At 38.7% G+C, this 16,895-nt stretch overlaps 1 protein-coding gene and 1 non-coding gene across 15 annotated transcripts in view; one reads left to right on the top strand and one right to left on the bottom strand.

Annotated features, from left to right (window-relative positions):
• Positions 1-6,354: 6,354 nt before the first annotated feature.
• The window catches only part of STIL (STIL centriolar assembly protein), a 73,094-nt gene continuing 62,553 nt past the window's right edge, over positions 6,355-16,895 (top strand). For 3 of the 14 annotated variants that reach the window (XM_027581798.2, XM_027581793.2, XM_027581786.2), the window contains exons 1-6: positions 6,361-6,671; positions 8,701-8,787; positions 12,355-12,462; positions 14,644-14,756; positions 15,069-15,256; positions 16,228-16,475. In XM_027581798.2, the coding sequence (XP_027437599.1) occupies positions 8,777-8,787; positions 12,355-12,462; positions 14,644-14,756; positions 15,069-15,256; positions 16,228-16,475 (668 nt within the window). In that variant the 5' untranslated portion in view covers positions 6,361-6,671; positions 8,701-8,776. Of the gene's footprint in view, positions 6,672-7,000; positions 7,083-8,700; positions 8,788-9,942; positions 9,968-12,354; positions 12,463-13,020; positions 13,120-14,643; positions 14,757-15,068; positions 15,257-16,227; positions 16,476-16,895 lie in introns of those variants that run through there. The other 11 variants (XM_027581807.2, XM_027581800.2, XM_027581790.2 and 8 more) reach the window with 11 other exon arrangements.
• TRNAR-CCU lies at positions 11,993-12,065 on the bottom strand. Its single transcript has one exon. It is a non-coding gene; the product is annotated as a tRNA-Arg (tRNA).

Below are 16,895 nucleotides of genomic sequence, written 5' to 3'. Positions count from 1 at the left end.
CTCCTTCCCTCCTTTACTTCTGCTGTAGCACCTTGGTGTCTTGTGTATCTCCACACTTGATTTAGAACTTCTGGAAGGGAGATACTATGTCTGATTACTCTTTGTACAGCATGACAACCTGTTATTGTTACAGTATGATTCATTCTTTTAAGGGTACTCCAAGGTCTCTGGAAGATTTAGACTACTTTGGTTGCTGCCACTCAAATTTTATCTATGATGGTCTTTGACAGCTACTTCCCTGTATTACAAAAACACCTTTCTTGAGTATACCTAGGAACCAGTTTCTAGGATTAGTCTGAGTGATGAAACAAACACATGGCATCTGGTAGCATTGGAAGTGGGGGTGGCAGGCCATATGCTTTGCATTCAGACCTTCTTAGCCATCTATTATATTGTGATCTATTTTCTGGAAGGATGCTTATTACATTATATCACCTGATGCCTAATGGAGTTTCTAAAATGAAGATTCCTGTTACTTAGATTTGCATATTTGCATATTAGATTTCCTTTTTTATCAAAGGACCTCTTATCAAAGATTCTGAGAACATTTGTTAAAGGAAACATGGTCTTTAAAAAGCTGATGTGGTAGGGACGCCTGGGTAGCTCAGTCATTAAGCATCTGCCTTTGGCTCAGGTCATGATCCCACGGTTCCTGGGATCGAGCCCCGCATCGTATCAGGCTCCCCGCTCCGCGGGAAGCCTGCTTCCCCCTCCCACTCCCTGCCTGTGTTCCCTCTCTCACTGTGTCTCTCTCTGTCAAATAAATAAATAAAATCTTAAAAAAAAAAAAAAGCTGATGTGGTAAAACCTGACAACAGGCATTATGCCTAACTCTAGGGAGTGTGTCAGCTGAGCTCAGTCGGGTCTATACTGCAGAATGGCAGGCTGAACAATGAAGGGAGATTGCCTTTGACAGGTCTCACAGCATCTTTGCTTATTGACTTTGCAAGCATAGATAGGATGGTTATACCTATAGTTTCCTTGCCTGCAAAATCAGGATGATGGCACATTAACTCAGTTAAGCAAATACTTTGAGAGAATTTACCTATGTGTGTTGTTTCATCATTCCTGTCTTCATTTCAGACAATCCAAGCTTTAAAAAAATAAGTAAAATAAGGGGTATCTGGCTGGCTCAGTGGGCAGAGCATGTGATGTGACTCTTGATCTCAGCGTCATTAGTTCGAGCCCTGTGTTGGGTGTAGAGATTACAAAAAAAATTTAAAAAGTAAAATAATTTGACTTGACACATAAGTTATTTTTACCTCTCCCAAGAGGATTAAGAGTCTCAAAGGAATTTTACACAAATTGACGGTTTAACAATCCTCCTAAAAAATATAATGTTTCTTAAAAGCAAAGCTGCAGTTGTTTTTAAAGAGCAGTAGTCTAGCTTAGCTCAGAAGTGTAAATAGAGAAAGGAAAAATTGGTATTTGGAGAAAGTGAGTAACAAAACTCATAACTAACTCCAACTTCCCTGTTCCTGGTGATAACAATACCTCTTTAATTCCTTCAGCCAGCCTACTAGCAGGCACGTCAGGGTTTATGACACTAAACATTTACCCAGGGTAGTCATAAAGACTATGTCATGTGGACAGGGATTAAAGGGAATAAGGAAAAATGAGAACAACCAATGTGTTAAGATGTAGAATTTTGGGTGAACTTTTCCCTTTACAATTTTTTTCTTGTTATAGCATTGTTTGTGCAACAAACTCGTGCATTTTTTATTTTATTTATTTTTATTTTTTTAAAGAATTTATCTATTTATTTGAGAGAGAGCGGGAGAGGGGGAAGTGGACTCCCCACTGAGCAGAGAGCCCGATGTGGGACTCGATTCCAGGATCCTGGAATCATGACCTGAGCCAAAGGCAGACGCTTAACCGACTTAAAACAACACCCGGGCGCCCAAACTTGTGCATTTTTTAAAAGTATACCCTAGAAATGATTCTCTGTGAAGCAAATTAAAGCACTTGCAAATTTGAAAAGTAGGGCTGGTAGCTTTTCTCTGTAGGGACCCATAACCAGAGCAATTCCATAGTGTCCTGAAATGACACAAATTTTAAAAAAATGGGGATCAAAGATGAGATCAATAGACTAGTATATATGCAGTCTATTTAAATTGCCTGCAATCTAAAAATAATTCATATTTGCTTTGGATAATTACCTCTTGTTACTCCAACTTTAAAATTGTGCCTTCCTTGTTCTGTTTGTCATATCCTTCAGTTCCCTATGCCATCAAGCACAAAGCTGAGTGTATAGTAGGTCCTTGGTTTATAGTATTTGTAGATTTTATTTCACTAAGCTTATTCTCTAATTTAACAAATCAATTCCCTTAATCTCTATGAATGTGTTGTTCATTTATTAACAAGTCAATTGTCAATATGCCTGGACGAATAATATATGGGTACTCTTCTAATTAACTTTAATTAACTTTCACACTCATTAACTCTTTTCTATAATAATGTACAATATGCAAATGAGGAAAATCAATCTTAGAGAGATTAAATGGCAGAATTGAGGCCAGATCCCCAAAGCCAGTGTTTGTTATATTATAACATAATTCAAAAAATGTTCTCAATATCTAGGGAATTAGGCCCTTTAGGCACCTCTCAGCTGTTCTAAATATGAGGCTGAGTCATTCCAATCCTAAAATGAAGTCAATAATTACCTTTCTGTTCATTTAATTTGAAAAGTATCTATATTATGCATATCATTAAATGTATATCCTGCTTGGGAATCCAGTGGTAATAAAATGTTTAATTGAAGTCTTACTGGTATTTGAGTTCTCATTAAGCAAAAAGAAGACATTTTATTTTATTGTTCTTGCTCAAAAAGTTAGCACTCTCCACTTGCCCCTTCCTTTTTTCTTTTTAGTAGACTTTATTATTTTAGAACAGTTTTGGATTTACAGAAAAATTAAGAACCCAGTACAGATTTCTCATATACCCCCCACAGAGTTTCCCCCTATTATTAACATCTTATATTTAGTATGGTACATTTGTTACAATTAATTAACCAATATTGGTACATTATTATTAATTAAGGTCCATAGTTTATTTAGATTTTCTTTGTTTTTTGTCTTTGTTTTTGTTTGAGAGAGAGAGAGCACATGTGTATGGGGTTGGGGAGGAGGGGAAGAGGGAGAGTGTGAGAGATAATCTTAAGCAAGATCCACTGACACGGGGCTTGATCTCATGACCCTGAGATCATGACCTGAGCTGAAATCAAGAGTTGGACCCTTAACTGACCCTTAACCCACCAAGGCGCCCCTAGATTTTCTTATTTTTTAACCTAGTGTAATTTTTCTGTTCCATGATTTCATCCATGATGCTACATTATACTTAGTTGTCATCTCTCCTTTAGCTCCTCTTGGCTAGTTTCTCAGATTTCCTTGTTTTTGATAACCTTGACAGTTTTTTTTTTTTTTAATACAGGTCAGGTATTATAGGATTCCCCACTATTAGAATTTGTCCAGTGGTTTTCTCAAGATAACACTGGGTCTATAGTTTACTGAAAGGAAGACCACAAAGGTAAAGTGCCATTTTCAACACGGCATATCCAGTGTACATACTATCAACATGACTTATGACTGTTTATGTTGGCCTTGATCAACGGGTAGGCTCCATAGCTCAGTGGTCAGAACACTGGTCTTGTATGTTGGCCTTGATCACCTGGCTGAAGTAGCTTTGGTCAAGTTTCTCCAGCGTAAAGTTACTCTTTCCTCCCCTCCTTTCTATACTGTACACTATGCCTAGCCTACACCTAAGGAGTAGGGAGTTAGGTGTTATGCTTATCCTTTCCTTTTTGTCTAGTATCTTACATTTCTCTTTTGGATATCTTAAAGTAGTTCTAAAGAAAACCATAGATCATGAGGGTCTGACACAAAGTCCCTTTCTTTTACATCCTAAATTCAATCTCTAATCAAATCCTGTTGATTTTACCTTCAAAATATATCTAGAATCCAACCACCTCTCACCACTTCCTTTGCTACTGCTCTGGTTCAAGCTACCATCAGTGTCTTCCCTAGGTCATTGCAGTAGCTTGCAGTAGCTTTCTAACTGGTCTCCTTGCTTCCCCTGCCCCCTATGGTTTATTCTCAAAGTAGCAACCACAGTAGTCCTAAAACCTAAATCCCGATCATGTCAGCCCCCGTTTAAAATATTCCAGTGGTTGGGGCACCTGGCTTGCTCATTTGATAGAGCATGTGACTCTTAATCTCAGGGTTTTGAGTTCAAGCCCCACACTGGGCGTGGAGCCTACTTTAAAAAAATAATACAATAATAAAAAAAAAAATCCTGGTGGCTTCCTATTTAACTCAAAAGTGCAGCCAAAGTCTTATCATGGCCTCTAAAGCCCTGTGTGGTCTACCAATACCTCCTCCCCCTTCAACCCTTAATATTCTTCTCCTCACTCACTCTGCTAAGGACATACTGGTATCCTTGGTTTTCCTTGAAGATGCCAGGGAGCTCCCTCCCCAGGTCCTTTGCACTTAATGAAACTCATGACAGCCATCCAGGTGGTCACTTGGATCTTTCTCCAGAAAGATCATGCCAGTCAGCTGCAAAGCATACACTTGGCTAGCAGCCTCTTGCTGTAGCCTTCAGGATCTGCTTTAGCTTGGTGCTTTCTTTTTCTGAGAAGCCCCAGGCAATGCCTAAGCACAGCAAGGATTCTAGCCATTTCTGCTTAATGCGGGACTCTTCTAATGGGCAGTCGTTGTTCCAGAGCTCCCTATTGGGTTGACCAACACTTTGTCAGACATGCATCAGTGTCTGGGGCTCTTCCTACTCACACCAGAGCGGAGAAACCCATCATCATTTCTCTTAAAATGTGTGCCCTAGGGGCGCCTGGGTGGCTCAGTCGTTAAGCATCTGCCTTCAGCTCAGGTCAAGATCCCAGGTTCCTGGGATCGAGCCCCGCATCAGGCTCCCTGCTTGGCGGGACACCTGCTTCTCCCTCTCCCACTCCCCCTGCTTGTGTTCCCTCTCGCTGTCTCTCTCTCTCTGTCAAGTAAATAAATAAAATCTTAAGAAAAAAATGTGTGCCCTAGAGTCTAAGAATTTTTTCAGGAAAGCAGAGAAGCAAATGACATTCTATAGAGCATGTATCTCTTGGCTAGGTCTTTTTTTTTTTTTTTTAAGATTTATTTATTAGAGAGAGAGAGAGGAAAAGCACTTATACACCACCAAAGCAGAGGAGGAGGTAGAGGGAGAAGAGAATCTCAAGCAGACTCCCTGCTGAGTGCAGAGCCCCACCCTGGGATGATCTCAGGACCCCAGCTCATGACCTGAGCTGAAATCTGGAGTCAGTTGCTCAACCAGCTGAGCCACCCCGGCACCCCTCTCTTGGCTCGTTTGATACATTTTTCAGGTTAGTGTTTTAGGGATGCCTGGCTGGCTCAGTCAGTTAAGCGTCTGCCTTCATCTCAGGTCATGATCCCAGGGTCCTGGGATCCAGTCCCCCCATCTGGCTCCTTGCTCAGGCGGGGAGCCTGCTTCTCCCTCTGCCTGCCACTCCCCCTGCTTGTGCTTGCGCTAACAAATAAATAAAATCTTTTTAAAAAAAAAGTGTTTTAACTCCTTCAAAAGAGTGGACGCTTATTCAGAACAATACAACCCACAGATGCACCGCACACTTTGACACTCCCATGCTCAGGAAACATGTTAGAACATAAGTGAAACGGAGAGTAAAGTTAAGTGGCGTTTTAAAAATCCTCACTCCGCACTGTGATTTTTTTACATTTCCTCGTTTTTTTGTTTTTTTTTTTATACATTTCCTCCCTTGGTGAATAAGGATAATAATACCCACTTTGTTGCAGGACAATCATATAAAATAATGGTGGAGAAGGCTAAGAATACATGGTTTATAAATTTAAATCACGTTCTTTTCTACGCAACGGTTTCGTTGTTACTGAGAGGAGAGGAGTCTTCTTAGCTAAGAAACTAGAAGAAATCTAATTTCCCTCTCTATGGTTCATTTAAGTAAAACGTTTTGTCCGCTTCTAATCGCCTGGCGACAATCCGGACGGCAAGCACTTCCGGCTTCCTCTGCCACCCCCACATCCAGCGGCTTGAGCTTTTCATTGCGCATGCGTAAGGCCCGCCCCACCCCGGAACTTAACCGTTGACCAAAATGTAGTGTTTAAATCCTCCGGAATCTGATCCTGGAGAGCCGGTGGCGCACTCATTTCTCCAATGAGGCTTGGGATTGGTCAAGCGCCGATTGGTGCGGAGAGCTGATTGGCTGGTGTAGCGGCACGTCGCGGCGACCGGTGCGTGTTGCCTCTAGCACCGCCCCTGCTCCTGACGGGTCGATTTTCTGACCAGTCAGTAGGCGCGGCGCGGGCTTCGGTTTCGCGAGCCTGTGTTTGCCGCGTCGGTTCCCGCGACCCCAACGTCCCGGAGGCGGGGCGGAGGCGGCGGAGGCGCTCCTTGGAGCTGACCGCTGTTCCGGCCCAACAAACAGACCCAGCTGAGCGGAGGTTGCGGTGAGTGGGCTTTGTGTCTTGGATTCTCCCGAAGGGCAGCAGCGAAGCTCGGAGGAGGACGGTGGGCAACATTCAGGCCCCTGTGTTGGGTTCAGCCCTCCTGGAGCTTGGGACCGATGACGTGAATGGGAACTCGTGGGAGAAATAAGTCAAGCGGACCACGAATTCCTAGGAATCGTTTGTCGTTAGGTATGTGAAAGAGGTTTGCCGTCGATGACGTGCCATTTAAAGGTGTTTTTACTGTGAAAGTTTGACGGCTGAAGTGTGCTCGTTCCTGCATTCCTCACATTCAGCTCATATGGCTACGTAGTTAAGGGGTCAGTTAATGTTTGAAGTCCGTGGTCTACTGGGAATAGTGTGTAAACAATACAGTGTGAAAATGCTCTGTGTGAACGCAGGCGGTGGTCACATTGCTATGGTGTCCAGGAGATGGTTTTACAGAGCAGGTGACATTCGATTTGGATTGTGAAGGATGATGGAGATTTACCAGGGCATTCCAGGTTAAGGGAACAGGCCGTGCAAAGATGCTCAAACTCGGGGAACTGTAAACAGTTCAGTTTGGTTGGAATGTAGGATAAAGGATGAGGTTGGAATAATAAGGTGGGGCCAGACTGTGAAGATGCTTTATTCTGTATGTAAAGAAGAGCCATCAGCTTTTTTTTTTTTAAAGATTTTATTTATTTATTTGACAGAGAGAGACATAGCAAGAGCAGAAACACAAGCAAGGGGAATGGGAGAGGGAGAAGCAGGCTTCCCACAGAGCAGGGAGCCCGATGCGGGACTCGATCCCAGGACCCTGGGATCGTGACCCAAGCCGAAGGCAGACGCTTAACGACTGAGCCACCCAGGCGCCCGAGCCATCAGCTTTTTAAGCAGGGGGAATAATTTGGTCAGATATACACAAATACCCTTCTAGGAGCACTCTGGGGACTTTTCAGTAAATCTGGTGGGAATTAATGAAGTCAGGAATTAAGGTCTTAGAGATGTTAAGACAGAATTTATATGGGGAAACAGGGAGGAAGGGGTGGTAAAGATAACCTCAGGGTTTCCATTTTGATAAAGGATGATGCCATTATCTGAGGAGAATATGTTATGCTAGGTATAGGTGGTATGTGGTTTCAGTTTCACTGGCTTTAATTGCTTGAGTGATGCTGTCAGAATAAACTCATGTATTTTAAAATGAGAAATAGATCAACATTATTTCTTTACCCTAATACATAAAGGAAGAAGAGACAAATATGGAGCTTTAAGACTCTTTTGTTTAATGAAGAAAAATGGCATTTTATGTACTTCCTAGAGTTACAGTTACCGATCTGAATACTGTTATCGTGACGTAGAAGGGCTTTCAAGTTTAAAGACTTCATTCCATAAATGATGTATGAAGTCCAAATATCTCCAAGAGGGACTTTTTAGGCAACCTTATAAGAGCACCTTCAGATTTTCTTCTAGTAAATAATTTCAGCCTCTGGCTTTATCTGAAAAATCTCTTCTGCACCTGCATTAATAATTCTTTCCTCCCTTATCTTGCTTCAGAAAATTCCTTCTTAATAGAATTGAAGTAGAATGTACAGGGCCTAAAGAACTCTAAGACCTAATAAGAGTATAGGAAATACTGAACTGTGAAGAAAGGAATGAGTTTTTTGTATTTTGCTTTGATAATATTTAGATGAAGATATCCAGTGGGCAATTAGAAATACAGGTTTGAAACTGAGAAGAGAGGCGGAAGCTGAGATTTTGTTATGTACAGATGGGTGTGGAAACAATGGGAGTGGCTGAGAAGTACCCAAAGAGGGCATGTGCAGTCAAAAAAGACCATGATTCTGTAGGGAAACAGCACCGTTTGTGGGGATGCAGTATTTGTCTTCCATCTCCAGAAGATTTAAGGTTTGATAACCTTGTTATAGAACCAATAAATATCTAGTTCATTGTTCCTATGTACTATTTTGCGGTTCTCTGAATATTGTGAGGCTTTTGGTCAAATTTTCATATATTAAATACTTCCTGCTGCCTAGATTAATATTAACATTAATTTATAGGCAGAATGATTATAAAGTATGAAAATGATCAGAATCCACAAGCATTTTATCTTACTAATCTATAGATGAAGGTACTTCATAAAAGTAACCTAATTTTGCCTGCACTGTTAATATGTGGTTAAATCATGTTTCTTAATTTTTGTTTTTATCATTCATTAGTAACCTTCACTTTACTTTTTTAGGATACTGAGCATTTGAAATTGAATACATAATTCACCAACTATCACGGAGCCTACATATTCTCTTGCAGGGCCCCAGATGAATACCAGGTATAGAAACATTTTTACAAAATGTTTTTTTCACTGCTTTTCATAACCTGGGAAGATAGGTTGGAATAGAAAAAAAAACACAAAACACAAAACTTTCAAATCAGGAACATCTGGGTCCACATCCCAGCTCTACCACTTGGTGGGTGATCTTGATCAAGTTAATTAACTTCTCTAAGCTTCAGTTTCCTCATCTGTAAATGGGGGATAGTAATTTCTATGTAACAGAAGATTATTGTGAAGGATTAAATAAGATTACTAAGGTGAAGGTTCTGGCACATAGTAGGCACTTGGTAAATATTAGTTTCATTCCCACCTTCCCTTTTTTGGTTTCACAGAGCATCTTTATTGATGGGAAATAGAACCTGAGCTCTTTTTTTTTTTTTTAAAGATTTTACTTATTTATTTGACAGAGAGATAGACACAGCGAGAGAGGGAACACAAGCAGGGGGAGTGGGAGAGGGAGAAGCAGGCTTCCCGCCGAGCAGGGAGCCCGATGCGGGGCTTGATCCCAGGACCCTGGGATCATGACCTGACCCGAAGGCAGATGCTTAATGACTGAGCCACCCAGGCGCCCCAGAACCTGAACTCTTGAGGCTAAAAATCATACATATTTATTTACATCCTAGACAACTGAGGGAAAGTGACTGGGTTCCTTCCTTTGTCTAAACCTAATCCTTGATGGGAAAAATTTCACATTGGATATACCAAGTTTCTTTAAATGTCCCCCTAAGCCTTTTCCCACTCATGTAGAATAGGAAGGAGGAGCTTGCCACCTGTCCCCTAATTTTCTGTCTGTCAATACTGTGAGGATAAGGCAGATTGGCTTGTGTTATTTGGCTGTTTGGATCATTTATCGTTCTTTTTTTTCCCTCTAGGGAGGGACAATTAATGCTGATATGTGATTTTTCTTTTCTTCTAAACTATAATTATATCCATGAGTTACCTTCATTCTCTGTACTTTTCTTTTTTGCCAGATGTTTTTGATGAAGACAATGGGAAACATGACCCAAAGAGGCTATCATATTCCTTTTGCTTAATTTTGGCCCTTCTGTTTTATCCTACTGCCACCTCTTATTTGAAAATTTGTCAACTTCTGTTCTTTGAAAGAACTTAGTGCAACAAGTCAATACACTCTCTTTTCTGTTTTATTTTTAGGCCAAAATCATTCCTTACATTCTAGGTAAGGTAATATACTCAATTTAAATTGATTATTCCTGATATATTCAACTTAGTTTTTTTACTTATTTAATGACCTCTGGTTTTCTTTCTTTTCTTTTTTAAGTTTTTATTTATTTATTTGAGAGAGAGAGTACAAGCAGGAGAAAGGCAGAGGGAGAGGGAGAAACAGACTCCCGGCTGAGCAGGGAGCCCGACATGGGGCTTGATCCCAGCACCCTGGGGTCATGACCTGAGCCGAAGGCAGACACTTAACCAACTGAGCCACCCAGGTGCCCCAGCCTCTGGTTTTCAATAATCTCTGGGCTAAAAGAGTAACAGTTCTGGATTATTTAGGGGTTGCAGACCCCTTTGAATATCTGATAGCATGAATCCCCTCTGTAAGATAAAACACTTATATACATACATGTAAAATTTTGTGCTACATTTCAGGATGTTTGTGTTTACCCTGCCTCTAAAGTCTACTGTATACCTTAGATTAAGAAAAGGACTAATAGCAGCATTTATTGAAATCTTGTTATGTGCCAGGTGCTGTGCTAAGCACATTACATGCATTATTCTTCTTTAATCCTTAAACCTATGAGGTGTAGGTACTATTATTATCATCCCCCCACTTTTTTTTTTAAATGAGGAAACTGTAGTGTAGAGAGATTAACCAATGCAAAGTTATATAGTTGGTAAGTGGTATAGGCAGGATTTAAACCTGCCTATACCACTGTCACCTGATGTGACTTCTACTTTAAACCTTTTATGTATACGGACTCATTTAATATTCAGTGTAACAACCAGGAGATACAGGTTAGGGAAACTGAGGCACAGAAACATTAAATAACATGAGTGAGGTCATATAGCTAACAAATTTTGAAGCGAGTTTTCAGACCTAAACAATTGATTTCCAGATATTTTGCTTTACCCACCACATATTACTGCCTCTCACCAACTGATAAATGATAAATATATTAAATATAGAAACATAGATTAAACTGACAATTTGTTACTTACTAGCTTTGTGACCTTGAACAGATTTCTCAATCTCGGACTACATCCTCGTTTCAAAAATGGGAGATTAAAGATCCTTCTTATAGATATTATGAGCTCAAATTAAACGTGGATTTGAAAGCACACAGATAGGAGTAGTGGTGGAGCCAGAATTGGAACCCAGGTTCTAAAGCACTAAACCATTCAACTTCTGGAAGTATAAGCTTTGAAATCAGCCACACTTAGATTCAGATCCCACCTTTGCTACTTAATTGTTGTATAAAGTTAGGAAAGTTACAGTTTGTTATCTATAAAATGGATAATAAAGTGTTTCTGGAACAATTTTAGTGAGAAATATTATGTATATAAAGTGCCTACTGGGATTCCTGGTACATAGTAGGTGGTCAGTAAACTGGGGCTAGTCTTATAGTTGAGAAGCTTCATTAGATGATACATGAAAGTAAGATTAAGAACAGGTATTCTTAATACATGATATAAATATTCTTTCCGTTCAACTATTTAATAATTTACTACCATGCAAATGCATTGGTGTAGTTAGCTCACTGTCAGAGCTTTCTTGCTTTAATTACATGGGACTTTGGCTGATATCTTTTCCCCAAGTCCTTTCTCAATTGTTTTTTTCTTATCATGGTTTTCTCATGTTACTCACTTACGTAAAATAAAAACTTTATGATGGTGTTCTGTATGACTTAGCATTGAAACCTTGCTTTACACTGTCTCTAGGATCTTTGCTTAAGGAATTACTTACAATGCTGTCCTTTTGATGCTTTAAACTGAAGTGATAGGACCCAAGATACTAAGTTTAGAAACACTGAAAAATAAAGACTATATTAAGCTTTTGTGCTTTTCATAATTTTATTGGGTATTATCTAGAAATTAGCTCAGAAGGACAGAATTTTAAATTTAAATGTAATTTCATGGTTTATACTTATTTCTCTGTTACTTAATGAGGATAATATAGGATTGATACTCCTGATTCTTATTTATTTATTTATTATTTTCTTTTTATTTTTATTTTAAGTAGGCTCCGTGCCCAGTGTGGGGCTTGAACTCACAACCGTGAGATCAGGGGTCACATGCTCTACCAACTGAGCCAGCCAGGTGCCCCTTCCCCTCTTTTTAAGAAACATGTGTGTATATAAATTTGTGTATACATAGGAAAAAAAGGATCGGAAAAAGCTATACCTAAATTTTGAGTGCTTATTTTCTTGATAGTAAAGTTACAAGGATTTTTCTTTTTCTTTTTTTTCCTTTTTAAAAATATTTTTAAGCTCTCTTAAAATTAACATACGTAGTTTGAAAAGCCCCATCATTTAATGTTAAACGGCTTCTTTTAAAATTTCTGCTAAGTTTGCTTTTCATTGTGCTTTGATTTAAAAAAATTTTTTAAAGGTTTCCTTCAAGCAGGATGGTACCTTTCTACTTTCCTCCATCAAAATGTGCACTTTGGAACCCAGTCCCAATTGGAGATTTCATCTACTTACATCTCAATTACTACAGGTATAAGATGTTTTTCTTTTCAAATCAAACCAGTATAAACAGGAGTCAAAAGGATGTATGAGGCAAAGTTGATTACTATGACTAATTCCTTTTTTTTTTTAACTTTTCCATTCAGAAACTCCCCTCAAACTATCCGTTTTGCTGCTTCTTAAATCTATTTCTTGTGCTTTTGAGAAGTAATCTTAATTTCACAGTTAAAATGTTCTGCAAATCTGAAGTTCTAAGTATTATAGGAGTTCAAGAGACAAGATATAATAAAAACTGAAAGCGTTTTTCATCGTGCTTTAGCATGCTGTCTTTGTAAAACATTGAGAAGATTGAACTTATTTTGAGTGGATAGATCATGTTAGAAGGAATATAAAATATGGTTATGGGCAGGATCTTGAAAGACATAAAAACTTAGGCTTAAAGAAATAGAAAATAGAGACTCACTGTGATTTGTGTATAAGGGAGTTATTTGTTGAACGCAGAATTCTAAGAAGGATGGGTCATAGTGGGGAGAACCTGGAGTTAGCTTAGCTGTGAGGTGGTTTTCTGTAATCAAAGCAACATCAGTTTATGCCCTAGTGGTTTGTTTAAGGTGCTATAACTGGAGTCAGACTGCCTGGAGGGTCAAATCCTGATTCTACCACTTCTTATTTATGAAACCTCAGTAAAGTAGGCAAGGATCAGTTTCTTTATTTAGAAAATGGGAATAATGATACCTGTTTCATAGCACTAATGAGACCGGCTCTGTAAAGCAGCAGTTGGCATGGTGCCTGGAACATAGGAAGTAGTCAATAAATGGTTGCTCTTATAAGGGCTTAGAGCAATGTAGCAGTATTAAGATCAAAAGGAAAGAATGAAACAAGGTATTTTGAAGAAATAGCATATAGAGTTTGATGATAGATTCAGTCCGACTAAAGGAGAGATACAAGTCAAAAAGTATTTTAAGTTCTAAACCAGTTGGCGGAGAAGGATAGTATCATTGACAAAAAACAGTCTTGTGGGGGTGCCTGGGTGGCTCAGTTGGTTAAGCGTCTGCCTTCAGCTCTGGTCATGATCTCAGGGTCCTGGAATGGAGCCACGCATTGGGCTTCTTCCTGCCCAGCAGGGAGTCTCCTCCCTCTCTCTGCTCATACTCTCTCTCTGTCTCTCTCAAATAAATACAATCTTTAAAAAAAATAGTCTTGTGGAAGTTCAACTAATATTTCTTAGCCTTGTTCATTCTTTTCTCGATGTCTCTTGACCTTTTATGTTTTCTATTATCTTTCTGTGCTACAGTGTGAGTAATTTTTTCTTCAACTCTACTAATTTTCTCTTTAGGTGTACTTAGTTGCCATCTAACCTGTATGTTTAGGTTTTTTAAATGTGGAAGTATTCCATATATATGAAAGATTGTTTATAATATATATGCAGAGTTTATAGGATAATAAAAATTCATGTACCTATCCCCGGTTCATTATATTGAGTTTTGAATTGATTATTTATTTATTTATTTATAGATTTTATTTATTTGTCAGAGAGAGAGAGAGAGCACAAGCAGGGGGAGCAGTAGAGGGAGAGGGAGAAGCAGGCTCCCCACTGAGCAAGGAGCCCGATGCGGGACTCGATTCCAGGACCCCGGGATTATGACCTGAGCCGAAGGCAGACGCCCAACGACTGAGCCACCCAGGCGTCCCTGAATTGATTATATTTTTATTTCTGCAAGTTCTTTGCAGTTCTTTTTCAAATCTGCCTCATCTTTTTTTGATAGCATCTACTTCCTTGCTCATATTTTGGAGTCCCTTTTATGTATCTTTACACATTTTAATCATAGTTTTATATATTCTACATTCAATAATACTAGTATCTGAAGTCCATAGACCATCTGTAAACAAAGAGATGTGGTATTTCAATCAATTCCTATTTATAGAAACAGGAGGCTGACCTCATAGTTTTTGAACTTTGCTCTGGTTCATAAAGTTAAGCAAATGCTCAGAGAACAACTATAAAGTCAGTGTCTACTTACTGCAGTTCTGGTTTCCAGGCAGCTCTCCCTACCCACCACCACCGCCTGCCCATCTTTGACCCTAGGATTTCTCAACAGTGATTTTTCTGTACATATTGAAAGATGTGTGTTATATTTTAGGCAGCATTTCATGGCAGGAGGGTCTTTTAGGATACCAGATCCACCATATTTATAAAAGACTTATTTTTCAGAAATCCAAAGCTTGTGGTAACTGAAAGGACCATCCGACTTGCTTGTCGTCATGCTAAGCAGAATAAAAAAAACCTGCCATGCTTTTTACTTGGTTCTCTCGTAGTAGATGAAGGTAATATACTTTAAAAAAATAATTTTATAACTATAATAGAATTTGTGTTTTGAATTCAGCCAATTATTGTAATGTTCTTTGTGTTAATGTTCTTTGCAATATACCAAGGTTATAAAGGTAAATAAAACTTGACACTACCCATCACAGACTTCACAGGTCAGGTGGAAGAATATATATGCAAGCCATTTTTTAAAATAAGAGCTTAGTGTACTATTAATATGAAAAAATGCTTTGTTATAATTGTAGGCTTCCTTGGTTGATTTCAAATTTTTATTGTCATGTTATATAATAACTGCTATTTTTGTTCCTCAGATGAAGAAAGTATGACATTGACAATAGATCGTTTTGATCCTGGTAGAGAAGTGCCTGAATGCTTAGAAAGAACCCCTACTGCTTTTCTTCCTGGGGACTTTGTGATTCCATGCAAAATTCATACTCATGGACTTTGTTCAAAAGAAATAATAGTTCATGATGCAGATGACTTCAGTTCAGCTTTTAAGGTGAGATTTATTGATAAGTTGATTATTCTTAATTGAACAGAAGTATCAAATTATGTGTACTATGTTGTATTTCAATAAACCCATATTTAACAAGTATTCATAATAATTTCTGATTGAATGATTGTTGCTAAAATACAGTTAAATGTGGTTTCTGAAGGCAGAAATTCTAGAGCGGTAATATGGGTAGCATACCAGAAGGGGAGGCAGTATGACCAAGATACCCAAGTACAAGATGTGCTCAGGGTGATATTAAGGGTATAGATTTTTGCTGCATTTGTGGGCAATCAGATTGGACTATTAGTTTGGCCATATTGTAGAGAGCCTTGTCTGCTAGGCTAAGGAATTTGAACTTTGTCATATGGGCTACGTAGAGTCCCTGAAAGTTTCTGAAAAGAGGAAATACTATTAAATCAAGGATAGTTAATCGGATAGGGCAGCCTGACTGAAGTCAGAGAGAGTAGGTAGGCCAAGTCTGTAGTCAGGTGTGTATTAGAGAAGGTGTATTAGCCTGGAGTAGAGTGGTGGCAGAATGTCTAGGAAGGATGCAGTGGGCCTGAGCAACTATGCAGGAAGAACCGATTTGACAATTTGTAGCAATAAGAAAACAAAGAAGAATGGACTTTAGATTTTCTTAGTTGAGTTGGAGTTTACATCTGTTTTTTTCATGTGATAAATGTTTATTAGAAGTGACATTCTCTAGTAAGAATTTGAAATGCTGCTGGGACGTCTAAGTTGGCAATATGTAGTGGAGCTTGGTACAATAAATCTCACTTGCTTTGACATAATTATTCATGTAACTTTTTGGTCACATGGAAAAAAATGAGAGAATTGAAATGTTACAAATCAGAAATTGTTTAATTTTGTTAGATCAAGGTGTATATATGTATACATGTACCAGTATGAAGTAAAACGTTTAGAGATACAGACAAATTTCAAAGCTTTAAAATAATTGTATAATATTGATTCCCCAGGCTCTGCAGCATCATGTATGTAGCAAAGATTTCTTGGACTCTGGTAAACTGCTTTCCCTAAGAGCTCATATCACTTCCAGGGAAAGTTTGGACATTGTGGATTTGGATTTGCATTGGGCAGCAGTAACTCTGGCAAATACCTTTAAGTGCAGACCTATGAAGCCCATCCCCATTATTCCAACGGCTCTGGCAAGAAACTTGACTAGTAATTTGAGTATTTCTCAAGTTCAAGGTACCTATAAATATGGGTAAGTAAGAGATAAATTAATTTTAAATATTGGTCACATTAGTATATTTTCATGGTATCCACATCATATGAAATATTTGTGCATTCAGTTTATATGCCAGAGATCTGTGGTGGCTAGATAAATAACCAAGGAAGGTAAAAAATGAAGTTGTTAAATTTTACTGAATATAGTTCAGAGTTGTGCCTATCACCCCAAGAAAAATTAATGGTAAAATTTATATTAAAAATTGGTTGTATTTTGTGATTTGAAATTAGGAGACATTATCCTCTATGTCATTTTGCACTTCGTATTTTGCCTAGGTTTGGGTCGTTGTCTTTTTGTCTCTTTTTTTTTTAGACTATAATCTGACTCTGAGCCTAACAGGCTGAAAAATTTTTTTATTACTTGCAGTTTTAATTGTGAATAATGAGCATTGCAGAG

This window comes from Zalophus californianus, chromosome 4, assembly GCF_009762305.2.
Source record: "Zalophus californianus isolate mZalCal1 chromosome 4, mZalCal1.pri.v2, whole genome shotgun sequence".
Taxonomy (NCBI): domain Eukaryota; kingdom Metazoa; phylum Chordata; class Mammalia; order Carnivora; family Otariidae; genus Zalophus; species Zalophus californianus.
This window is presented reverse-complemented; position numbering and strand designations above follow the sequence as displayed.